Raw genomic sequence first — 27,414 nt, 5'->3', positions numbered from 1 at the left:
CAGAAATTATGCGAATGGCCCCACATGGGTAGCAGGAACAGTCAAGGCCAGGCCAGGACCTGTGTCGTATCAGATACATGTGTGGGCCTCAGACTAATTTCTTCCTCCGGAGCTGACTCAGACCAGCCTACCAAGGACTGTGGAGACTCCTCCAACAAACTATTCACGCCCCACCGGCACCACTGTGAGGACATCGGACTCTGATATGGACACCGTGGTGATGCCGCAGCTGTACCCCTGCCGCCAGAGGTATTGGGCGAACCGCCCCTCAGGTGCTCACATCGGCAAAGACGGGCGCCTCACCGTTATACCCCCCCTACGTTGGAGGCCAAAGTGGAGGAGCCGGACCCGGCGCAAAAAAGGAAGCAGGAGACCCGTGAGTCACGGACCATGGGGGCTCCTCGGACTTTGGGGGGAAGGGGTGTAGTGACTTAGGCCAAGCCTTTGAGATTGGCCAATTAGAATACGAGTTCCCTGATTAGTGGTCCAACCAGGGAACCCCTTTCTGTGTATATAACAGGGAGTGTCAGATCCTCTGCACTCCCTGTGTAGACAGCAAATAAAAGGAATTCTGGTGACGGGCCTTCTGCCTCCGTGGACTTATTACAGTGATGCAGCAGTAAGCCTGTCCCTGGCAATAAACAAAATGGCTCCTCTTTCCCCTCCATTATGGATTGTGGGTTTTACTAAATGAATAAGCAATGACTTTGATGATTTCCTGAGATTAAAAGAAAATGGCTGTAATTGTGTCAGTATGATGTTCTGCAGACCGAACCATCTGCTTTGTGTGTATCTGTCTTCAATGCCCCCAAGCAATGGTTTTTACTGAAATCAATGCAAGTTGTTTGTTTTTAAACGTTTCCAATAAAGGGGCAATTTAGCGTGGCCAATCCACCTACCCTGTGCATCTTTGGGCTGTGGGGGTTAGACCCATGCAGACACGGGGCGAATGTGCAAACTCCACACGGACAGTGAGCCGGGATCGAACCCGGGTCCTCGGCGCCGTGAGGCAGCAGTGGACTCGATGCGAATTGACTTTGTTTCAAACTCTTCACGATTCGATCACAAATTCCTTTCCACGAAGAGAACGATTGTGGTAGTAAGACTAGGGGTATTACAGTACCTGGGAGTGTGAGCTGCCATTGGTGCAGAGGGCTCGCTGCCCATTGGCCCAAGTATTGTGCTCTCCGTATTCCTATTGGCTAAGAGGAAGGTAGCTCCGCCTGCGAGGCGGGGTATAAGAATCCGTGTCCCCCTGCAGCCGGGCCATTTCCTGTACGTCTGCTGCCGGGCTCACTTCTTGCTAATTGAAGCCTTTCGTTTCGGACTTCACCTACGTTTCGTGTCCATTGATTGTGCATCAATGATTATCAAAAGTCCTAAAAATGTAATGCAGCCCTGCTGCATGATGTTCCATTTTATTGGCTCCGTGACAATTAAAGGTGTTTGAGGCCAAACTGGCTTGACTATTCTACCAGACCGCCACCTAAATCCAGTGAGAGGCAGGCGGAGCTGCTCAGAGCAAGGCCAGGCCAGACCAGACCCAATGAGCCAGCTCCCGTCTGGGGATTCCCGCTGGGCCTTCCAGGGAGTTCAGCTGCTCCTTCCAAGGCCATTGACATGGAGAGGCCAGGATCAAAGGCAGTGCCTCCTTGTGCCAGGAGTTCCATATGGCAGCGAGTGTGAACCTGATGTGCAGCATACCTGGTCAGATGAAAAACACTAAAAGGATCAAGGGATATGGGAGGGAAGGCGGGATTAGAATATTGAATGTGATGATCAGCCATGATCATAATGAATGGCGGAGCAGGCTGGAAAGGCCGAATGGCCTCCTCCTGTTTCTATTTTCTTGGTATGTTCCTATGTAACACGAGAAGAGATTCTGGGCAATCCCAGATAAGAAAATTGTGTGTAACCAGTCATTTGGTGGTAGTACACAATTTGAATATTCCTGTCATGAGAGACATGTTTCTGAAGCCATTCATTTTTCACGGGTAATTCAAAATGCAAGGATAATACATAGGAATCCATTCTCTGCAAACAAAAGGAATATGTTCAAGCCCTGCACCTCTTTTTAAATACCTGGGGGCTTGAGGAGCCTCTAAATCCCAATTCCTTTCTCCATGAATAGGCCTCAGCCAATCAGAGTAGACTCGCCAATCAATCAGCCCCATTTTTCTCCTGTGATATAAATTGTTGCGATTATCTGAAATTTGGCATTCTTGTATTTTCCCTGATAAGTGCAAGACAAAAAACTTCGGCAGCGTGTTTCTCGTTTCAGCAATATTCACGAGACAGATTAAATTTGTGGAAGGCATCGGTGACTACGGATTTGATGGGATATTGAGAAACATCCTTCCGGATAGTTGTTGGATGCTGCAGTGTCTCTCGGCATCAGGCAAGTACCTGAGATGTCCAAAGAGACATAGGCCCTGCCCAGCTCCATATAAATAAAGTGCCTTCTCAGTATAACTGCTGGACATGAACCTGGAACTTTGCCCCCAGGCTTCTGGCTGCATTTGAGCTTCATTTAGACACAGGAGCAGAATTAGACCATATGGCCCATCGAGTCTGTTCCACCATTCAATCAAGGCTGAACTCATCCTGGCCTTAACTCCATTCTCCTGTCTGATCTCCATACCCCTTCAACCCATTACCAATTAAAAATCTATCTAACTCATCCTAAAATTTACTCACTGTCCCAGCATGCACAGCACTCTGGGGTAGCGAATTCCACAGATTCACAACCCTTTGGGAGAAGTAGTTTCTCCTCAACTCTTGTTTTAAACTTGCTACCTCTTATCCTAAGACAATGACCTCGTTCTAGATGCCCCACAAGAGGAAGCATCCGCTCCACACCTACCTTATCCATACCTTTAATCATCTTGTATACCTCAATTTGATCCCCCCCTCATTCTTCGCAACTCTAGACAGTGTTGGCCTAAACTGTTCAATCTCTCCTCATTCGACAAACCTTCATCTCTGGAATCAACCTAGTGAACCTCCTCTGAACTGCCTCCTCAACTAAGGGGTCCAAAACTGTGCACAATACTCCAGGTGCGGTCTCACCAATGCCCTGTGCAGTTGCACCAACACTTACCTTTATACTCTATTCCTTTAGCTATAAATGCCAACATTCCATTTGCTTTATTTAGTATCTGCTGTACCTGAATGCTCGTTTTCTGTGACTCATGAACGATGGCACCCAGATCCCTCTACAATGGAGTATCCTGAAGTCTCCCCCCATTTAGACAATAAGTTGCCTTCCCATTTTTCCGACCAAAATGCGTGACCTCACCCTTATCCACGTTAAACTCTATCTGCCACATTTTGACTCACTCTCCTATCCTATCTATATCCATTTGTAAGGTTCTTATTTCCTCATTGCAACTTACTGTTCCACCTATTTGTGTGTTGTCTGCAAATTCGGTTATAGAGCTTTCTATCCCTGTATCCAAGTTGTTTATTTAGATTGTAAACAGCTTGGGCCCAAGTACCAAACCCTGTGGCACCTCACTAATTGCAACTGGGTTTTAATGTCAGTAGTTGACATATATTTTTGAGCTACATTTTCCCTGATTTGCTATGAATTAGACATAAATCCAGCAGTAAAGTTTCAAGTTGCTTGACTGAGAGGCTGCTCCATTGCTATTCTAAGAGTACCGAATTAATGCCTGAATGGCAGACACGGGTGTTTGATCAATCTTCTAATGTTTGAAGCTTCCTCTATTGTTAAATCTTTCTTTGTGATGTTAATCTGACTTCTGAACCGGGGCAATTTGATGTGGGTTTTTTTTTTTACGATTAATCAACATCACGCGTTTGTTTACAATTCAATATGGTCACAAACACCATCAACTCTGCAGATAGAGTTCCAATTAACATGCCAAATGTATCCGATGTGACCATCAATTCACACAAGACGATTAGTAGAAGTGAACAGTGGTTTTAATAAGCTAGATATGTGCCTGCCTGCGACTGCTCTGTACTGAGTGCCGCTTACAGGCTGCAGGTTTATATACCACCCCCCAGGGGGCGGAGCCACAGGCGGAGCCCACAGGGGCATCAACATAATACAGTACAATACAGTGAATTGCAGTAGCAATACATTCACCAAATCAGAAACCTTTCTTGAAAGGGGCAGAAGCAATTAGTTGCCATCAATACACCCTCGGGGGAAATACCTGTGTATACGGATGGAATATGTGGTGTTTCCCAGAACTACAATGTTATAATAATTGTTATTTTGGTTTTCCATTGCTCCGTGAGATATTGCAAATTAAACTGGACAGTTGGGAAGTTCCATAAGACTAACACCCTGTCCGTTTCCAAAATGTAGCAAAACACATATTGTTCACCAGAGACCCATTTGGTGTCCCTTTTTGCGTAAGATAATGGCATTGATTATTAGATGTGAACCAGAGGATTATTCAGAAAATAAATGATTACATTTATATAGCACCCTTTACGATCTCAGATCTTTGCAGCCAATGAAGTACTTTTGAAGTGTAAAATGGAAGTCGCCATGGTCCCTAGGGACCAGGAGCTGTTCTCCCCTTTTGAGAGAGGGCTGACTGGTAGATATCTTTTCACAGTAACTTCATTGAAGCCTACTCGTGACAATAAGCGATTTTCATTTCATTTCATCTAACCCAGGGGTGGGCAAACTTTTCCGTGCAAGAGCCACATTCAGAAATTCACAATTTCAAAGGGCCGCATAGTATATTAATTAATAGTCCCGGTTGTAACCAATTAGCGTGCGGCATTTACCTCAGCGCTTCCCCCGGCGGCATCCTGCCTTTAGCCCTCTTTTTGTCTACTTTTCAAAAATGGCGCTTCACCCGGTTATGATTCTGGGCGCCTCATATAGAACATAGAACAGCACAGAACAGGCCCTTCGGCCCTCGATGTTGTGCCGAGCAATGATCACCCTACTCAAGTCAATATATCCACCCTATACCAGTAACCCAACAGCCCCCCCCCCCCCATTAACCTTATTATTAAAAAAAAATTTTTTTTTTTAAATATATATATTTTTTTAATGACTTGACCTTGGTGGGCCGCATAAAGACCGTAGTTTGCCCACCTCTGATCTAACCTGAGGGTCGCCACACCTCAGGTGAGGGGCAAGGTTGAGAAGGCATGAAAAGCGTCAGCAACCACGGGAATTGAACCCGCGCTGTTTTTTTTATAAATGTATTTTAATACCAACATGTATCAAAATAGATTACAACACATAAGCACCCCGGGAAACATACTTCCCAGCAATTAATTCTACAGTCTGTACAAATCCTCCCCCCCCCCCCCCGGACGAATAGCTTCTCAAAGACGGTGAACCTGTGCTGTTGGCGATGCTCCGTATTTCGAAGCAACCGCCCAGCCAACTGAACGAAGCAACCTCGCAACCCCCCCACCCCACCCCCCCCCCCCCCCCACCCCCACTGCAAAGTAAAGCTTTGAAATGTAGCCACTGTTGGAATGTAGCAATCCACACATCCTCATTCAGGATTGATGCAGTGAGAGAGTGGAAATGATCTAGATTCAGAAATTATTTGAAACAAATTCATACCTATCAGCTGGTAGTATCATTATAGACTTTGAAGGATTCTCCTGGTCTAGAGATGTAAGAGGCAAACAAAGCACATGCCGACCTCTGTATCCATATTTCATAGAACAAATCATTAGCCTGAAGCAACAGGAGCAACACTCTGCATCAAGCACGGCCAACCAGGAGTCACTCCCACTCTCGTCACCTGCCGTTGGTGTGTGTCAGAAGGATTTGCAGGCCGATAATCAACCCATTTGGTTGCGTTGTGAATGGACCTTTCTTGGCCATTAAGTCCTGGGGTGGGGCTGGAACTCAGAGCTTCCGGCTCGGAGACAGTGACATTGCCCGGTGTGCTAGAAGACGGCAGTATCAGTTAATCAACTAATCAATTAATCAGATTAATTCTCGGATTGAACTAAATGAAAAGAGAAATGACAATAATAATCTTTATTGTAACAAGTAGGCTTACATTAACACTGCAATGAAGTTACTGTGAAAAGTCCCGAGTCCCCACATTCCGGCGCCTGTTCGGGGACACAGAGGGAGAATTCAGAATGTCCAATTCACCTAACAAGCACGCCTTTCGGGACTTGTGGGAGGAAACCGGAGCTCCCGGAGGAAACTCACGCAGACACGGGGAGAACGTGCAGACTCCACACAGACAGTGACCCAAGCCTGAAATCGAACCTGGGACCCTGGCGCTATGGACCAACAGTGCTAACCACTGTGCTACCGTGCCATGGGCTGTTTTGTAAGGATGCTTTATTTTCTTAACCTCCAGGCAGACTGTTGTCAGTGAGCAACATGGTCTATTTAGCACCAAATGTAATATTCCCCCCTTTCAGACTGAAGAAGGAGTAGCTCTGGGACGGGGCGGTGGGGGGGGGGGAAGGGGGCTGGGGAGGGGGGGGGGTTATTGTTTGGTGTTTGCTTTGCTGCTGAAGAAAACACATTGAAAATCGCGACCGTTAGTCAGTAAGGAATCCCCATGTCAATAAAGAGATGAGGGGAAGATGAGCATCTATGTTAAAATGGATGTGGGGGGGAGGCAGAGTGTGGTAAATTATGGGAGGTGGTGCTCACTGTGTAGGCCTGTGTATTTGCTTTGCTGCACTCCAGGTTTTCTGGTGCTTAACCTTAGTGACTAGAAGATCAGGCACACGACAATTCACATGGGGCTTGTTCTCTGCAAACAAAAGCAATATGTCCAAGTCTTGTGCCTTTTTTTGAATTGGAGAACCTATAGTTCCCCGTTGGTTTCTCCATGGAAATGCCTCGGCCGACCAGGGTCGACCTACCAACCAATTAGCACCATTTTCTCCTGTCATATAAATTGTTGTGGTAATTATTATTATTATTATTTCATTCTTGCATTTGGCCTGATGAGTGACGATGAAAAGCTTCAGCAGCACGTCTCTTTTCAGTAATGTAAAAGGAAAATGTTTCCATCGGGACAATAATCAAGATGAAGAATTGCCAAAAGAGTTACCGAGGGAATGAGGAGAATTAGCTTTAAGCATTGAGGTATCATGATTTAGAAAGCGCTGCATGAAAAGGTCAGGGGGGGGCATTCGAAAGGGAATCGTATAACTGTTTGAGCAGGTAAAACATTGGAAGGTTACAGGGAAAGTACGTGGGATGGTATAGGGTCAGGGTCAGGTTATGGGCCAGGGTTTAGAGAACCCCAAAGTGTATCACGGAGTGCACCTGACCCACAACTTTTGTTATTTGTGGTATGGGGGGCACATGGCCCACTCTACAGGGTGGTACAGCAGAATTGGAAAAGTATTGTTTAAAGCAAAACAATGTTTATTCTATGAACTCAAGTTAACCTTTTTAAAACATACAGTAAACATCTTAGCAACCATCAATTCAAATACAACTCCTAAAGAATACAACACTAAGTAATCCTTAATAACTTCCCAAACAACATCCAGAAGACAAAAGAAACACCTTATAACAGAAGCACATCAGGTTTACATTCACTACTGAAAACATTTATAATTCTGAATTAACCAAATGATCAAGAGATAGTCTTTTCATGGCAGAGAGATCAACAGTACATCTGCTTTGTCTGGCTTCAGCTCCAACACTGAAAAGGAAACTAAAACACACCCTGCAGCAAACAGCCTAAAATGAAAGTAAAAAGCTGACCCACAGCCCAGCTCCACCCACACTCTGACATCACTGATAAACACCCATTTCTTAAAGATACTCTCAAGACAGGGGATTATAGGCAAAGTACGTGGGAGTGGGACTAATGGGGTAGGTCTTTCAAAGAGCTGGCACAGGAACGATGGGTCAGATGACTTCCCTCTGAGCTGTATGATTCCATTCTTGGGTACAGTGAAGCCTGCAGACACAGGCCGCATAATTAGTATTTTCTCGCTGCAGGCACCTTCGGGTTTGTTGATAAGGATGGATGATCTTGCACTTCCAGCCACATGACACAAAAACTGTGCTAGTTTCAGAGGACTGTGAAGGCAGATATTGGCAAATGGCAGTATCCTGATTGCGAAGGACCTTACTGCCCTGTATCGCGAGTGCAACATTAGCCACCTTAGTGAGTTCTAGGCTGGTGTAAAATCACACAATGATTATTCCCAGCCTGATTGCATGATTAGGAAATGTTTGTTCTACTTTTTAATTCTTTCAAGGGAGTTAAGAGTAAATCGCATTACTGTGGGTCTAGATTCACATGTAGGCCAGACCAGGGAAGGATGGCAAATTTCCTTCCCTAATGTGGGTTATGTTGTATTTTCTCCACAGATCTGTCTGGGATGCTACGCAGACATCTGTGGGTTTTTGCAACAATCAATGATAGTTTCATCATAGAACATGGAACAGTACAGGCCCTTCAGCCCACAATGTTGTGCCAACCATTTATCTTCATCTAAGATCAACCTAACCTACACCCCTTCAATTTACTGCTGTCCATGTGGCTGTCCAAGAGTCACTTAAATGTCCCTAATGACTCTGACTCCACCACCTCTGCTGGCAGTGCATTCCACACACCCACCACTCTCTGTGTAAAGAACCTACCCCAGACATCTTCCCTATATCTTCCTCCAATCACCTTAAAATTATATCCCCCCGTGACAGCCATTTCCGCCCTGGGGAAAAGTCTCTGGCTATCCACTCTATCCATGCCTCTCATCACCTTGTGCATCTCTATCATGTCCTTCTCTTCCTTCTTAGCTCCAGTGAGAAAAACCCTAGCTCCCTCAACCTTTGTTCATAAGACATGCCCTCCAGTCAGGGCCGGCCCAAGGCACCGGCAACTCGGGCAGTCGCCCGGGGCGCCATGTGCTAGGGGGCGCCAGACTCGGGTCCCGCGCATGCGCAGTTGGGCCGGTGCCAAATGCGCATGCGCGGTGGCCGCCCTCCCCCAGGGCGGCCCCCCCGCCCCCCCCCCGGACCCGCCCCCGCGCCTCGGGCCCGCCCCCCCCGCCTCGGGCCCGCCGCCCCCCCCCGCCTCGGGCTCGGCCCCCCCCCCCCCCGCCTCGGGCTCGGCCCCCCCCCCCCCGCCTCGGGCTCGGCCCCCCCCCTGCCTCGGGCTCGGCCCCCCCCCTCGGCCCCCCCCCCCTCGGCCCCCCCCCCTCGGCCCCCCCCCTCGGCCCCCCCCTCGGCCCCGCCCCCCCTCGGCCCCCCTACCCCCCCCACCCCATCCGGCCCTGGCCCCCCCCCCCCCCGAAGGGCGCCGAAGTTCAGCTTGCCCGGGGCGCCAGCAACCCTAGGGCCGGCGCTGCCTCCAGTCCAGGCAGCATCCTGGTAAATCTCCTCTGTACCCTCTCCAAGGCATCCACATCCTTCCTATAATGAGGCGACCAGAACTGGACACAGTAATCCAAGTGTGGTCCAACCAAGGTTTTATAAAGCTGCAGCAAAACCTCACGGCTCTTAAACTCAATCCCCATGTTAATGAAAGCCAACACACCATACGCCTTCTTATCAACCTGGGTGGCAACTTTGAGGGATCTATGTACTTGGACCCCAAGATCCCTCTGTTCTTCCACACTTCCAAGAATCCTACCTTTAACCCTGTATTCAGCATTCAAATTCGACCATCCAAAATGAATCACTTCAAGATTCATCACCAAGGCTAGTTTTCAATTGAAGGTTTTATTGACTGAATTTAAATTCACCAGCTGCCATGGTGGGATTTGAACCTGTCCCACGCCAGAGTGTTAGCCTGGGCCTCTGGATTACTGATCCAGTGACAATACCGCCAGGCCACCGTCTCCCATCTGCTATCACTTAAATGAGAGCAGGTCTCCTGCTCGCACGCTTGGCTGGAAAATTATATTTGGCAGTGAAGAAAATAAAATTCATTTTTTTGAGTAAAAGAAGATGGAAGGTGGGGAGGGGGGGGGGGGGGGGGAGGGGGGCTTTGGGAACAGGAGGGGTCAGACGATAAAGAAGGAACAATGTTTTGTGCAAAATTGCAAAAATAATAATTATTCTGCAGTTCTCTTCATTCAAGCAACACCGTTGGAAACCACATGGGAATCAAGATTCACAGGAAAAGACAACAGATGAAGAGTAGGAGGATATTTGGCTCAGATCTCACTTGGCGTGTTCTTGTAAAGATAACCTTTTGCCGTTCACATATCTCTGCATATGTTGTTATAATAGATCTATATTTAGCCAGGGAAAGTTCAGTAACCCAGACAGATCAGAGGAGAAACGTCCGCATATTTTGAGCCAATGTTCTAAGTGTGTTCTGCTATCAGGGAAAAGTGCTTGCCAACCATGTGTATTGGTAAATTATGGACTCGATATCACCATTTTCAACGCTTTTTTAAACTGTTTTTTGGACAGGTCACTGGGCAGTATTTATTGCCCTTCTGTTAAGTGCCCTGATGGAGGTACGAGTCAACCGTTGCGTTTGAAACTGGAGCCTCATGTAGGCCAGATAATGGGCAGCACTGGCTGTTTGCTTAACCGAAGGCCATGGTTTGTGTGTCTCTCATGGCACAGTTGTTAACACTCTTTCCTCCTGACACAGAAGGTTGTGGATTTCTGTGGTGGCGTGACCCCTTGAAGGGCAACCCTTTATGGCCCGCCCAGAACTTATGGGGACTGAGTGCGCGAACGTGTGCCTGTTGGGTGTCGGGGCGCGGACCCAGGTAGTGGGAGATCTTCAGAGTAAGCCCGGGATTCTAGGGTGCGAGTCCTGTGTGGGACTTGTGTTGACCTATAAATACAAAGTTCTTCCTTTGTTAATGAATCAACGCTGCCTGGTTGTATCTACTCATGCTACAAGTTTCCCACTCCAAGGACTTGACTATGAAAATCGAGGACAGCGATGCAGGTACTGAGGGAGTGCAGCACTGTCGGAGGTGTGCCTTTCAGATCAGGTGTTTACCGGAGATCCTGGCTGGTGAGGGGCTCCCTGCACCTCCCTCTCCACCGTGTTTTCCAACGGCGCCGGCGGCTCGGGGTGGGCTACCCACGGGGCTGGAAGATCCCACCGATGTCAATGGCCATTTGAGTTGCTCGACGGGCGTGGCGTTGGTTAACCCGCTATGAGGTAGGGGTGGGGGGGGGGGGGGGGGGTCGGAAGATCTAACCAGCAGGAAGAAGCCGGAAAATCCAGGCCTTTATCTATCCTGTTAGGTGGGTGTAAATTCTTCCCGGGGCACTATTACAAAGAAGAGCAGGGAAGGTAGTGCTGGTGTTCTGGCCAATATTTACCCCTCAATCAATGTGGTAGCGCAGCCCCTTTAAGGGGACATGTAGGCCACATGTCCGACTCGGGCCAATCACGTAGGAGCACGTGGACCCTGATCAATAGGGAGTTTGCGCAGGGCCCTGGGAGTTGGACCCGGGGCCGTGTGGACCCCGGAGCCAAACTGATCAGATCTGTTATATTGAGATCTGTGCCTGTTACTTTGCTGCCTTTGCCTTTCATCAATTTGTTAACTATTGGAAGCCTCTGGTGTCAGTTCGAGCCACAATCCACATCAAAAATCTGTTCATTATTATGCTGTCCCTCACGAGTGATTCCAGTGTGCAGATTGGCTACTGTGCTTCCAACGGTACAACAGTAACGCCACTTCAAAAGTACTTTCCGTACACGAGCCTACCATTTGGCATCACTTCAGCCTGCGTTATTTTCCAGCGTATGCTCCCCCTGCTAAATCATTGATATAGATTGTAAAGAGCTGAAGCCCCAGCACCAATCCTTGCCGTACCTCACGAGCAACAGCTTCCCAGCTGGAAAATGACTTTTTGATTCCTGAATAATAACAGATGAGGCTGTATAAACTCAGCAAGTCTGGCAGCATCTGCGGAGCGAAGCAGAGTTCATGTTTTGGATCTAAATGATCCTTCCCCCGAACTTTTATTACCTATTTCTTCCAACTCTGTTTGCTGTCCTTTAGCCAACCCTCAATCCACATTTTTGTGAGCAGCATTGCTCAACCTGGTAGATTAACTGGTTCTGTAACTTGTGTTTAGTTAACTTAATCTGGGCTCTGTATTTAAATTGAATTTGGTGGGCCGGCACGGTGGCGCAGTGGTTAGCACTGCTGCCTCACGGCACCGAACACTCGGGTTCGATCCCGGCCCCGGGTCACTGTCCGTGTGGAGTTTGCACATTCTCCCCCGTGTTTGCGTGGGTCTCACCCCCACAACCCAAAAAGATGTGCAGGGTTGGTGGATTGGCCACGCTAAATTGCCCCTTAATTGGAAAAAAATAATTGGGTACTCTGAATTTATAAAGGAAGAAAGAAATTGAATTTGGCAAACATACAATTGGCAAAAAAAACTTTAAAATGTTTTCTGTGAATCCACAAGTACGTAAAGAATGAAGCATTGTTACAAATCTGAACATTGGAAAGAGGATAATGCATAATCACAATGTGTTACATATACCATGTATAATTCAGTAAAGTCACACATCATCTATTGTACAGCCATTGAATCACTTTTGCTGATATACTTGCTAATGAAATGTATGGTAATTGTTAGCACCAGACACGTTAGAGAATAAAGTGGAGGTCGAAAAAGCTTCTGAACATATCATAGAATCATCATAGAATTTACAGTGCAGAAGGAGGCCATTCGGCCCATCGAAACTGCACCGGCTCTTGGAAAGAGCACCCTACTTAAGCCCACACCTCCACCCTATCCCCGTAACCCCATCTAATTTAAGGGCAATTTAGCATGGCCAATCCACCTAACCTGTACATCTTTGGAATGTGGAAGGAAACCGGAGCAGCCGGAGGAAACCCACACGGAGGTGTCCCAAGCGGGAATCGAACCTGGGACCATGGCGCTGTGATGCCATAGTGCTAACCACTATGCTACTGTGCTATCCGTGGACCAGTGGATAACTGGTATTTCGTGGAAATGTACGGTTCAAGTACCAGTCAGATTCTTGTGTCACCATGGGCCAAATCATTGGAACCCATGTCCCCAGAGGCCCCAGGCTAATTCTCTGGGGACACAGGTTCAAATCCCACCAAGGCATCTGGTGGATTGAAATCCAATTAATAAATCTGCAATTGAGAACTGGACTCAGTAATGGTGTCCAATCTATTACCTATTATTTAAAACCCAGCTGGTCCATGAGTATCCTACAGGGGAGGAAATCTGCTGTCCTTACCTGATCTGGCCTACATGTGACTCCAGACCCACAACAATGTGGTTGACCCATCATCACGCTGGTGGGCGGGTGGCGTCCCTCGATATCGAGGATGATGTCCATCAGGTGAGTCTTCAGATGACTGAGGAGCCCAACTCTGGATCTACATGTCCTTCTGCGATGGGGGCACGTTGTGGGGAATGGAATTTGTAGTCACAGGTAAGTTTCCCTCTCCTTCCTCTGTGGCCGCCGTTATGCCTCGATGGACCAGAGCTGAGCAGTCTGCAACCTTCTCCTCCCAGACAGTGGTGTTAATGCCTCCACGCTTAAGGGTATCCTTAACTCTTAACTGCCCATGAAATGGCCTAGCAAGCCACTCAATTCTAAGGGCAATTGGGGACAAGCAACGCCCAAATCCCATGAAAAAAATATATATTTTGGGTTGAAGCTGCTGGCTTTACATTATTTGTTTTTAGTTGGATTTCAGAGGTTCTGTTTCAGTGCCACGGCATTTCCAGCACAAATTCTGCCACAACTTGCTCTCCTTCTGCTTCATATTGGCAGCAATTTGACCTGCCAATTGTCCAACAATCAAGTCAGATGGATATAAATCAGGAAATGTGGCCATAAATTACAGAATTTACATGGGCAATGCACAAGAAATTTCACGTTCAACTTTAGGGGTGAGAAATTTGGTTCTGAAACTAATGCCCCAAAATTTAAATCAAGGAAAAAAGAGCAAGTTGGTTCAAGTGCATTGGGAATATAGATTAAAGGTAAGGTAAAAATAAGCAGTGGCAGACATTTACAGATATATTTCACAACCCTTAATCTAAGTGAGGATTGAAGACTCCACAAGAAGGATGCACCATCTTTAGCTAAATAAGGAAGTTAAGGATGATAATGAATTGAAAGAAAAGGCATGCAATGCTGCCAAGATTAGCAGTAGGCCAGAAGACTGTGAATTTTTAAAGAAATTTGGGTGACTAAAAGAATAATAAAGGGGAGAAAATAGATTAGGAGTGTAAACTAGCAAGAAAATAAAAACAGCATCTTTCTATAAGTATATAAAAAGGAAGAGAGTAGCTAAAGTAAATGCTGGTCCCTTAAACGATAGGACTGAGGAGTTAATAATGGGAAACAAGGAAATGGCAGGGACATTGGGTAAATACTTTTAAATCTGTCTTCACAATAGAATCCAAAACACACAATAATAGTAGAAAATCGAGGGGCAAAGGGGAGGGAGAAACTTTAAAACATCATAAAAGAGAGGGAGAAACATAACAGTCATGACCACTACAGAAACAAATACTCAGAAAACTAATGGGACTAAATTTTGACAGACCCCCTGGGCTTAATGATGTGCATCGTGGGATTTTTTTTTCCGAAGTGCCTCCAGAGATAATGGATACATTGGTTGGCATCGTCCAAAATGTTCTAGATTCTGGAAAGGTCCCAACAGTTTGGAAAATTGCAAATGTAACACTCCCTATTTAATAAAGGAAGCAGACAGGAAGGAGAAAACTATAGAACAGTTAACCTAACATCAGTCAATGGAAAAATGTTGGAATCCATTATTAAGGAAGAAGGACATGCAATCAGGCAGAATGAACATGGTTTTATGAAAGGAAAATTGTTTTTGAAGTTCTTTGAGGATGTCATGAGCAGGGTGTATAAAAAGGGGAACCAGTGTATGAACTTCCAAAAGGCATTTGATAAAGGTGCCACACATTTCAGAGCTCAAGATGTTGTGAATAAATGTATTAACATGGATAGGGGATTGGCTAACTAACAGAAACAGTCACGATAAATGAGTTATTGTCAGGTAAAAATCTGTAACTAAAGCAAAGTGTCAATACATAGCTGAGTTAGACGGACTTCTTTTGATCGACGAATGAGTTTAGCGTTATTGGGGGTGGTAGAAAAGTGGAGTTAAGATCACAATCAGATCTGCCAAGATTTTCTTGAATAGTGGAGCAGGCTTGATAAGCCAAATGGCCGACTGCTGACGATATTTCTTATGATCTTGTCTTCCAGTTTTAATGAAGCAAATTGTTGCATAACTTTGGTGATGGTGGCAATATTACTGGACCAGTAATCCACGGGTGATGCGAGTTCAAATACTACACGGCAGCGGGTGGAAATTTGCGTTTACTGAATGAATACAAACTCTAGTCTAATTAATAATGATCATGAACGACCAGATTGCGGTAAAAATCCAAATGTCCTTGAGGGGAGCAAATCTGCCGTCCTTACCTGGTGTGGCCTGGGCATGACTCCAGAGCCACCGCAATGTGATTGATTCTTCCCCCCCCCCCCCCCCCCCCCCCCGCAATGTGATTGATTCTTAACTGTTGTCTGCAATTATCCAGAGCAAGGCACCCAGTTATATCAAACTGCTACAGCAAATTGCAGTGGGTGTACCTACAGCAGCGGTTCAAGATAGTGGCTCACTGCTACATTCTCAAGGATAATTAGGGATGGATCTTAAGTGCTGGCCTAGCCGACAGCACCCACATCCCATAAACAAATAAAAAAATTATCACCCCCAAACAAACTACGCACAACTGACACTCTGATTATAGCAATTGTTAAAGTAATCCAATATATAAATCTAGTCATCGGTTATTTAACCCGTGATTAATTTTGTAGCTTTAACTGATTTATCCCACATCCTTTATAAATGTAGTTCAGCATATGTCTTTGAAGCCCAAGGCCAGATGCCAGGTTTATTCAATCCATTATAACTATTCAGTGAAGGATTTGCAGTGATTAGGAAGGCAGAGTGCATTAGAGAATCTCAGAGCATTTCCGTAGATCATGGCGCATAAATCAGCCCTGCGTCTAAGATGACCCCGTTTTTTCTGTGCCAAAGCTGTGTTTAGGCCTAAACTCGATGTACACGTTTAGGCCCCTTTTCTATAAAGTGTTTGTTGCACTCGCGTTAAGGAGTTGACCTCAACTTTTCACCTCAGAAACGCACGTGGAATCAAGCAGATGGTACAGGCCGTGTTGCCAAGGTGATGCGTGGCGGTTTAAGGCACCCCCATAGTAGATCACATACGGCGGAAATTCCAATTCTGTGGATGGGGAGGAAGATGATTTTCTGTGGGAGGGCTAACTCTGAAACTGAAAGCGTCAAATCTGATCCAGACTGGGATCCTTACGATGACGCCGCAGCCAAAGATACTCAGAATGAATCCTCCGACAAACTCTTTGGGCCAGATGCAGAAGACAATGAATTTAACAGTTTTTAAAACATTTCCTTTGTGGTTAAAAGTGCAGGTAGAATTAATTCATTCAATAAAACCTGGCCCACTGATTTAAACTGAATTACTGACGTTACGTTCTTTTTTAACATTTCAAAATGGTGACTACCTACACCAGCACTACCTATCCACCTGTTATACCTGACATATAAGTCAAAGGACTTTTCTAGGCTTCAAATGTCGACGTATACCCGACCATGTGCAGAAACGTTCATTTCCCTGACCACTGTCACACAATCAATTGTTTTTATTTGTTCTTAGGGTGTGAAAACCAATGGTTAGGTCAGCATTCATCACTCTTGAGAAGGTGGTGGTGGTGAGCTGCTTCCTTGAACCACTGCCGTCCGTATGGTATGGGTACACCCACGGTGCTGTTAGGGAGGGAGTTCCCAATGACAGTGCTTTTGTTCCAATGAGTGAAGGAACAGTGATGTATTTATAAGTTGGGATGGTGAGTGGCATTTTTCCTCTCTATTCCTTCATGGGATGTGGACATCACTGGCAAAGCCAGCATTTATTGCCCATCCCAAATGCCATTGAACTGAAAGGCTTGCTCGGCCATTTCAGAGGGCATTTAAGAGTTAACCACATTGCTCTGGTTATGGAGTCGCACATAGACCAGGTTAGGTAAGGATGGCAAATTTCCTTCCCTGAAGGACATGCTATCTTTACATTTCAGATCTAATGAACTGAATCTAAATTCCACCAGCTGCAAAGTTGGAATTGAACCCATGTCCCCAGACCATTAGCCTGGGCTTCTGAAATACTAGCCCAGTGGCATTACCACTGCACACCATCACCTCTTGGTGCGACATTTGCAAGCGATGATGTTCATATGGCGTCCGCTGCCCTTTTCCTTCCAGGTGGTTGAGGTCACGGGTGTGGAAAATATTGGTGAAGGAGGCTTGGTGAGTTGATGCAGTGAATCGTGTAGATGATGCACTGTTACCATTGTGTGCCAGTGATGGACAGGATGAACGATTAAGGTGGTAGTTGGGGTGCCAATCAAGCAGGCTGCTTTCTCCTGGACTGTGTCAATCTTCTTCAGTGTGAGCTCAGAAGTATAATGCATTGGCTGTGTACCAAAGAGAGACACTGAAATTCCTTTTGGTTTTCCATGCAATCCTGGTGGGGTAGCTTCCTGGAGGTTTCATCGTTAGTTTCCCAATTCTTCATCGCCCACATTGATCATGACACACCCATCTGCAGATCATCATCTTTCTCCGGCAATTTATTTAAAGTGAACAGATTGGTGATTAATCCCGTGGATTGCCTTGTTTGCTGACGGGATAGACCGAATGGCCTCCGTCTGCACTATAAATTGTATGAATCGCCATTTCTGAAAAAAAAATAACCAAAGTGTTCCAAAAATAAACACACAATCTATTTCCTCCTGTGTTTTACTTGCTGCTGTGAACTTTGTTTCCTGAACGGAACATTCTAGAAGGTAGGAAACGCTAGAGACGAGCCTGGCAGCTCCTGCTTCAGCAGCAAGGGATGTTTTCCACTGCAATGCAGGGCCTCCATGGAGACTCTGAAAGCTCCCCACGGTTGCCATTTGTGATTAAATGTGTTCTTAGAGATTTCATCAAGACCTGTCTCTCCCGCCACAACCATGAATTGGCCAACACATCCATCCTTGTGATCTACGGCCTTCCATCTAAAAAAAATAAATTTAGAGTGCCTAATTATTTTTTTCCAATTAAGGGGCAATTTAGCGCGGCCAATCCACCTGCCCTGCACATCTTTGGGTTGTGGGGGTGAGACCCACGCAGAGACGGGGAGAATGTGCAAACTCCACACGGACAGTGACCTGGGTCTTTGGCGCCGTGAGGCAGCAGTGCTAACCATTGTGCCACCCCTATCCTGCAGCAGTGACCTGGGCACTGGTCTTCAATTCCTTGGGGGTCCCGTGCCAGGCCTGGGGGGGGGGGGGTGGGGCAACCCTATAGCTGTGCCATGGGAACGGATGAGAAGGGTTAAGTGGCGGGGTTGCTACAGGGTTGGAGCTGCCTTGCATTCAGGAGTAGCAATAATGGCAGCCACGTGGGGCCGTGACTCTGGGTTCCAAAGCGCGGCACGCGCACGCGCACGCGCACTCCCCAGCCACAAACTGGCGTCAATAAAGTTGCGGCCGGATGCCGTTTAAATAAAGTTTTGTTGAGAGAGGGCGGGAGATCCGGCAAGATGGCGGCGCCCAGGGAGTGAGGTGAGTTCTGGCTGCGCTGCACCCCCTCCGCTCGCTGCGGGGACGGGCAGATCCGCACGGCCCGGGGAGGCTTTCCCCGAGGCGCTGCCAAGCTCCCCGAGGCCGCCTTTGCTGTGTTGTTTCGCGGGTTTGTTTTCACTCCCAGGACCAGTCGCTGGTCTGATCGATGGCGCTGGGCCGATTTATTTATGATTATTTCAGAACCCCCTCTCCGCCCGTAATTGCGGCAGCTCCCGGAGTTATTTCGCCTGTGGGCAGGAGCCTCTTTTTGCCCCCTGTTAACGTAGGCAATAGGGACAGCAGGAAGAGGCCCTTCGAGTTGTTCCACCTCCATTATGATCATGGCTGATCATCCAACTCAATAGCCCCCCCCCCCCTATTCTTCTGATCCCCTTCACCCCAAGCTATATCTAACTACTTCTTGAAAACATACAGGGTGGGATTCTCTGTCCCGCTGCATCTGTTTTCAGGTGTGGCGTGTCCCTGCCAGCAGTGGGATTCTCTGCCCTGGCAGCTGGCCAATGGGTTTTTGCATTCCGGGCACCCCCACACCATCGGGAAATCCGTGAGTGCGCTGCCGGCAGAGTGGAGGATTCTGCTGATGGATGATCCCGCACACAATGTTTTGGTCTCTGACCTTTTTATGGTAACTGATTCCACAGGCTTGCCATGTATGGAATGATCTGTCTGGACTGTACGCAGAACAATAATTTGCACTGCACCTCGGTACATGTGACAATAAATCAATTCTAATCCAACATCCCCCCCTCCCCCTCTGGTAGAGATAATTCTCTTCATCTCTGTTCTAAATGGTTTGCCCCATATCCTCAGACTCTGACCCCTGGTTCTGGACACCAAATCCTTCTTGCATTTACCCTGTTTAGTCCTGTTAGAATTTTATAGGTTTCTATGTGATTTCCCCATTCATTCTTCTGAACTCCAGCGAATACACTCAGAACCGACTCAATCTCTCCTTGTACATCAGTCCTGCCATCCCGGGATTCAGTCTGGTAAACCTTCGCTGCACTCTATAGCAAGAACATCTTTCCTCAGACGAGGAGACCAAAACTGCACACAATATTCCAAGTGTGGCCTCACCAAGGGCCCCTGTATAATTGCAGCAAGATATCCCTGCTCCTGTACTCGAATCCTCTCACAATGAAGGCCAACCTACCATTTGCTGCCTTTACCGCCTGCTGTACCTACATGCTTACTTTCAGCAACTGGTGTACGAGGACACCCAGGTCTCGTTGCACATTCCTCTCAATTTATGGCCATTCAGAAGATAATCTGCCTTCCTGTTTTTGCTACCAAATTGGATAGCCTCTACTTTATCTAAATTATACTGCATCTGCCCTTGTCAAACTACAACAACTGGTATATGCATGTGTTAATGTAAGAAAATTGGCTAAGGTGTTCACTGGGGTATTATAAAGCAAAATTTGGCACCAAGCTACATAATGGAGATAATAAGGATCATGACCAACAGCTTACTCTTGAGAGGTAGATTTTTAAGGAAGAAAAGGAGGTCAAAAAGTAGAGTGTAACAGAATTCCAGAGCTTGGGGTCCAGGCATCTGAAGACATGGCCACAAATAATGGTCTAATTCAAATTGGGGATGTTCAAGAGGTCAGAGTTGGAGGAACACTAATATCTCGCAGGGAAGTTAGATTGAAGGCCATTACAGAGGGAGGTGAGCGAGACCATGGAGCGATTTGAAAATCGGCATTTTAAAATCAAGATGTTCCTTGACATGAAGCCGATGTGGATCAATAAACGCGAGCTGATAGGGGAATGGAACTTGGTGCAAGTCATGACGGGGCTAACTATTTTATGGATTCCCTCCGGTTTATGGAGGGTAGAATGTGGGAGACCAGCCAGATGTAGGTTGGAAATAGGTGATGCACAATGTATTTGTATTTCTGGTAATAAAAGCTTCTAAAAATGTAAAGACTGCTCCTTCAACACCTGAACCATTGGGGTTTGTCTGCAGCTCCAGAGTTACTTGCCTGGTCCCTCTTCTAAACTGTTGCATGTCGTTGCATTTGGCAACAGCACCTGATTTCTTGCCTCCCGATCAGTGAACTGTCACAGGAGAATGTGTACTGGTCTCAGCTGTGCAAGCATGGGGGACCAGTAATTTCATAGAATTTACAGTGCAGAAGGAGGCCATTCGGCCCATCGAGTCTGCACCGGCCCTTGGATAGGGCACCCTACCTAAGCCCACTCCTCCACCCTATCCCCATAACCCAGTAACTCTATCTACCCCCTTTGGACACAAAGGGCAATTTATCATGGCCAATCCTAACCTAACCTGCACATATTTGGACTGTGGGAGGAAACCGGAGCACCCGGAGGAAACCCATGCAGACACGGGGAGAACGTGCAGACTCTGCACAGACAGTGACCCAAGCCGGGAATCGAACCTGGGACCCTGAAGCAATTGTGCCGCCCATGTAATCTGGGAATGTTCCACGCTAACTCCTTCTGGCAGCGGTTATTCTCCTCTTGCTCGACTTCTGATTTCCTGCAAGGAAATAAATCATCTTTAAAGTCATCAAAGTGAGATTGGGGAGGCGGTCGTATAGTGGTATTGTTACTGGACTAATAGGCCAGAGACCCAAGGTAATGGGTACCCAGGCTCAAATCCCGTCACTGCAGAGGGTGAAATTTGAATTCAATAAAAATCTGGAATTAAAAGCCTAATGATGACCATGGAACCATTGTCGCTTGTTGTAAAATCTCATCTGGTTCGCTAATGTCCTTTAGGGAAGAAAATCTGCCATCCTTCACTGGTCGGGCCTACATGTGACTGCAGATCCACAGCAACATGGTTTACACTTAACTGCCTCCTCAAGGGCAATTCGGGATGGGCAATAAATGCTGCCACATTCTGCGATGCCCACATCCCATGAAGGAATAAAAAAAATGCCATTGTTTATCCATTTAAGGTGGGGATTTGTTTAAAACAGTATCACATTTTGCTAGCATGAAGATAACCTGGAACAAGTGGCTCATTATATTCCCTGTAGAATGCATATTTGCTAAGCTGCGGGCTGTTATTTCTGATGAAGAAAAATTATGCCTGAACATGAATTTTAAAGCTTTAAATTGTGCACGTGCAAGATCTCTACTCCACCATTAAAAACGGGAAGCTTGTATCTTTCCCCTGTTATGACTGTTGTCTGCTTTATCTTTTTTAAGGTGTCTGGTTGTATAAAAGATGAAGGCTGCCCTGTGGAAGCTGGGGCCTTGCTCTTCCTGCTTGAAAAAACCCTTTAGTGGCTGGACCAGTTTACTCGAGCAATATGGGAGGCAGGTGCTGGGACTCAGCAGAAACATTTCCAGAGAGGCAGGGGTGTGGGAAAAAGAGTACAGAGAAGAGACGAGGAAACGTGTGGAAGAACACTGGCACACTCGACTAAAGGAACAATCCCAGATGATTTCTGAAATGGGTGTAAGTATTTAAAAGTTTTCATAATCCTACAGAAGGAAACAACCATGTGTAAAATTTGATTAAGGGAGGAAGGGGACAATGGACAGGCAGAGCTCATTCCCTCTCTGACGACTCGACATTAGGGGGGGGACAATAATCGCTGACCTTGCCAGTGATGCTGACACTTTTCATTTTCCCAATTTAGAGTGGCCAATCCACCTACCCTGCACATCTTTGTGGGGGCGAAACCCACGCAAACACAGGGAGAATGTGAAAACGCCACACGGACAGTGACCCGGAGCCGGGATCGAACCTGGGACTTCGGCACAGTGAAGCAGCAGTGCTAACCACTGCCACCGTGCTGCCCCGTGATGCTGACATTTGCCCATTCTTCCCTCGTTTTTTTTTAAAACTACTATTTGGGCAGTTAGTCCTGTGTGCAGTTCCACCACTCACAAGATCTGAACGGAATAAAGGGGACTGTCCCATTTTGTTAACGGTATGTTAGTTATATTAGCACTGTTAAGTATACAGGAAGTGAAGGGAATTGATTGATCCGGTTGATTTCTGTAGTGTAGATGTCTGTGACTTTTCACCAAAACCGGAGGTGCTTTTATGAGGGCCATGAAGAATCCAGCACGAGTTTGTAGAATAGAAAGAAATAACTTTATTTACAATTTTATTTATTTATTTTTATATATATATATATATACACACACACAATATAGCACTTTTTAAAATGAACTCCATCATAAGACTGCAAACATAATTTCAGATTACAAATTGTACAGCTTGCAATTATGAAAGAAACATTTGCAACATCCACGGTCTAACGCGAAGGGAATGAAACAATTGAATGAAAGTCACAATAAGTTAACGTGGATAAAATGAATCTGCCATTGTCCAAAATGTGCAGTCAGCAAAAAACCAGTAGAAACCAGAGCTGATTAAAAGTGTAAATCACATTCCAATACAATACAACAAGCATTCAAAGATGCAGTATATTCATGCACATTGATGATTGACAACTAACTATCCAATCAAATACATTTAAGACTCATCCAAGCCAATCAGCACATTACAAGGGTAGGGACAGATGGAGTCAGACTGATAACATTTTCCTTAAAGATAGAGGTCTGGGCAGCCATTTTCCATCCAGCATCACACTATACTTTTTACCTAGCTACTCGCTATCCTTATTTCGTATTTTCATATTTCCACTCTAGCTCTTAAAAGTCTGCGCAAGCTGTTTTGCTTTGAGCAAGAAACCATTACTGTATTTTGAAAATTCAATTTGTTTGTAAACCATTAAGTTAATTGTAGCTCTTAAAAGCCTTCTGCAGGGGCTTTCTTGAGAACATTTGATTTGTAACCACAAGAAGATCTCAAACTCCATTATAATCAATAGACACAATAAAAGATTTCATTTTGCATCCGAGACGTGTAGCTTAATTTTCTACTGAGTTCAAAATGTATACGAGACTATGCTTAAACCGCATGGTAGATTTCAACATGGTGGCACAGTGGTTAGCACTGCTGCCGCACTGCGCCGAGGACCCGGGTTTGATCCCGGCTCTGGGTCACAGTCCATGTGGAGTTTGCACATTCTCCTGATGTCTGTGTTGGTCTCACCCCGACAATCCAAAACGACGTGCAGGCTAGGTGGATTGGCCATGCTAAATTGCCCCTTAATTGGAAAAATAATTGAATGCTCTAAATTTCCACTTCTATCTCCACAAATGCTGCCAGCCTGTTGGGTATTTTCAGCATTTTCTCTTTTTATTTCAGAAATTTTGCTTTTGTTTTGCTGTAGTGCAAAATGAGGTATCCAAGCCTAACTCCTTATCCTGGCTGATCCTAATCTTTCTCACATTCTGTGTGCAACAGTAAATTACTGGTTTAGATTGGGAAATAAAATGTTTCAGTCAATGATAAACTCAATGCTCAGTGGCGATTACAGACAATGTTTTTTTTTCACAGATTATCTTTATTTTTCCCCTCAGAAATCGAAGCCAAAATGTTATGTCCTTTCCATGTTCCCGTACCCTTCGGGGAACCTCCACATGGGGCATGTTCGGGTCTACACAATCAGTGACACAATGGCTCACTTCCAGAGAATGCGTGGATTTCAGGTAACCTCATTTATAATGGCAAATGACAAACTGTGTTTTGCATCCGTGATTTTGTTTCTCCTGCGTCTGATACAGTAGCAAGATGAAGACTTGAATATTATAATGGAAAATGTCAACTGATAACACAGCTAAGAGAAGGAGTCACACACATTCCTTGCCTCCAACCTCTGCTCTTTGGACCCAGAAAATGTTGGACCTCATTGGGTGCTGTGTGCAACCTTAAAAGACTTTTCCAGAGAGCACCTCCTTTAATTGACAATTGTATTATTGAGGCAATCTATGCACTAAATGAATAATTATTGGGGCCTCGAAGCAGTTCTTGGTCAGTGCTAAATACTTATCACTATTTGTGGTGCTTCCCTATTGACAATCCAGTGCAGCGCGGTGGCACAATGGGTAGCACTGTTGCCCCACAGTGGCAGGGATCCGGGTTCGATTCCGGATTCAGGTGACTCTCTGTGCAGAGTTTGCACTTTCTCCCCGTGTCTGCGTGGGGTATCCTTCACGTGCTCCGGTTTCCTCCCACGGTCCAAAGATGTGCAGGTTAGGTGGACTGGCCATGCTAAATTGACCCTAGGTGGGGTTACGGGGTTAATGTGAGGGTAGGGCCTAGGACCAGGGGGCTGGTTTCAGACTCGATGGGCCAAATGGCCTCCTTCTGCACTGTCGGGATTCTATATGATTCCAAGGATTCCTGAGGGAGTAATTCCTGGACCCCACTGGAATTAATGTCAGGAGAGCAGCTTCTTCCCAGCATGAAGCGGAAACCTGAAATGGTGAATCTTCGCAGTGCTGAAAATCACAGATACAATTAGACAGCTTTCCATCTCTAGGAGCTTTTTTCATTTAAAAACCTCTTTAAATGTGAAGGATATTTTTGGTGCCATTTTAAAAGTACACACTCCCTAAATGTTGTCTCTTTTATAATGGCAATTTTACTTGGTTTTGCATTTGTGTCCTTTTTTTAATCCGCTTCTCATCGCCCTTCTCTGGGTAACATGCTGGGTCAGAGTCCAATATAATTGGTAATTAACACAATAGGTTGAGATCATGCGGTGTTATTAGCATGAAAGGATTTTGTAGAAAGGCAGTGAGATGTGATTGGAGTCAGCAGTGTCAGTGTTAAAGCTGGCAGTGTATTACTGAGGCTCAAGGGGCTTAAATGAAGTCGTAAACACACTGGCCACATTCAGTCAACTGATTCTCTCGAGGGTTTCTGTGCCGTTATTCCAAAGTACAATTCTCTTCTGCATCATACAATCACTCTCCTTCAATCATTTTATATTGGAAAATACAAGCTAAATGCCCCTGCTGCAGCAAACGTCTTTGTTTTATTTTCACATGACGTGTTTGGAAGGAAAGAGTTATCACAATTTTATCTGATGCATACCAGTATTAACTTACAAGATTTCTTTTGATTAAATAAGTTCTAGCATCTCTATAAAACACTCTAATTTTGATGTGTGGTGTGTGATTTATCTACAGTCTTCACTATCAGAAATATGCATCACAATCATATTCAATTTGTTTAATAGTCCTGACAAACCAACAAATCACAAGTAGAATCACAGAATTCCTACAGAAATAAGGAGGCCATTTGGCCCATCGAGGGTGTTACCTGGGCCCAATCCCCCACCAGATCCCCATATCCCCACCTAACCTGCACATCTTGAACACTAAGGGGCAATTATGACATGGCCAATCCACCTAACATCTTTGGACTATGGGAGGAAACCGGAGCACCCGGAGGAAACTCGCGCAGACACTGGGAGAACGTGTAAACTTCACACAGTCATCCAAGGTCGGAATCGAACCCGGATGCCTGGCGCTGTGAGGCAGCAGCGCTAATCACTGTGCCGCCGTAATCTGATAGAAAATATACCAATGGCAGATAGGGGCAAAAGATTAAGGATAATTTTTTAAAATCAAAAATAGGTGATGTTCAGCCTCATCCCATTCTGGCATGCCAGCTGCAGACCTTCGCTACTTTGGCCCACCCCAGTTTTACCAAATCTAGTCTATTCACAGGCAAAGTTTAATTCTTTTTGGTTCTTGGAAGACTTCAATGAAATGTTCCCTGAAGTTCCAGCTCTCTCAGCCTCCCTTGGTGGCGGGGGATTTTTAAGCCGCATAAATAATATAGTTCTTCCTGGAGCTTTCTATTTTCTACCCTGTTAGGGGGAGGAGGGGTTCTAAAACTGGACGTGATATTCGAGATGTGGTCTGACCTTCATATAGAGAGAAGACGCTTGTATTGTCCCAGCAGTAAAATGTGCAGCCGTTTTTTCAATAGGTGACGCATTTCACTCTTTCGTTTTGCGTCACCATTCACCTGCAGTATATATCACGGAACAGAGTCTGCACTTTTGCAGTTGCGTTGGTGTGCAACGTTGGTCTTTGATGTTTAATCATACATGCACTCTCGACCCCAGGACCATCACCACCATCTCCACCATAAACCGCTTTGAGCATGTAACCCTTGCTCGATGCGTATCGGCTTGGAGTCGGTCCTGTCAATGAGAAGATGCCCCCAGCCGGTAAACGATCACAATTCCTAGCAAACATATTTAAGATTGCCAATGCAGTTGCTGCTTCTGTGTTTGACATCCTTCTGGTTCCTTCCTCCAGCTTCTCTTTCCAGTACCTTGGGCTTTAGATCATTGTGTTAGACAGAGGCAACAGGTAGGGGAGGAGGGGAAATAACCTGCATCCATAAATAACGTAAAATTAAAATTTCCCGTGTTCATTGGGAGTCCATTTTCCTTTGGCTTCCTTTGACCAGATTACTCCTCTGTAAAATGGCAACAGATTAACTTTCTCATAAAAGTCACAGATCACAGCATGGGGCTATAGATGTACTTTTAACATTGTTATTAGGGCAGCACAGTGGCGCAGTGGTTAGCCCTGCTGCCTCACGACGCTGAGGATTCGGGTTCGATCCCGGCTCTGGGTCACTGTCCGTGTGGAGTTTGCACGTTCTCCCTGTGTTTGCGTGGGTTTTGCCCCCATAACCCAAAGATGTGCAGGATAGGTGGATTGGCCACGCTAAATTGCCCCTTAATTTGAAAAAATGAATTGGGTACTCAAAATTTTTTTAAAACATTGTTATTACAGAACAATGGTTATTTAATGTAACAATTTAGGTATACATTTAATGTAAGAAACTAAGCCAAGGTATTCACAGGAACATTATAAAGCAAAGCTTGTCGGTAATCCACCTTAGACTCGC

At 45.8% G+C, this 27,414-nt stretch overlaps 1 protein-coding gene across 2 annotated transcripts in view; it reads left to right on the top strand.

Moving 5' to 3' along the window:
* Positions 1 to 18,555: 18,555 nt before the first annotated feature.
* The window catches only part of lars2 (leucyl-tRNA synthetase 2, mitochondrial), a 103,270-nt gene continuing 94,411 nt past the window's right edge, over positions 18,556 to 27,414 (top strand). The window contains exons 1-3 of one of the 2 annotated variants that reach the window (XM_038796576.1): positions 18,556 to 18,617; positions 21,822 to 22,074; positions 24,057 to 24,185. In XM_038796576.1, coding sequence (XP_038652504.1) covers positions 21,841 to 22,074; positions 24,057 to 24,185 — 363 coding nt within the window. In that variant the 5' untranslated portion in view covers positions 18,556 to 18,617; positions 21,822 to 21,840. Of the gene's footprint in view, positions 18,618 to 20,482; positions 20,501 to 21,821; positions 22,075 to 24,056; positions 24,186 to 27,414 lie in introns of those variants that run through there. The other variant, XM_038796577.1, reaches the window with a different exon arrangement.

This window comes from Scyliorhinus canicula, chromosome 5, assembly GCF_902713615.1.
Source record: "Scyliorhinus canicula chromosome 5, sScyCan1.1, whole genome shotgun sequence".
Classification (NCBI taxonomy): Eukaryota; Metazoa; Chordata; class Chondrichthyes; order Carcharhiniformes; family Scyliorhinidae; genus Scyliorhinus; species Scyliorhinus canicula.
The sequence above is the reverse complement of the archived record's forward strand: the minus strand, read 5'-3'. Positions and strand labels throughout refer to the sequence as shown.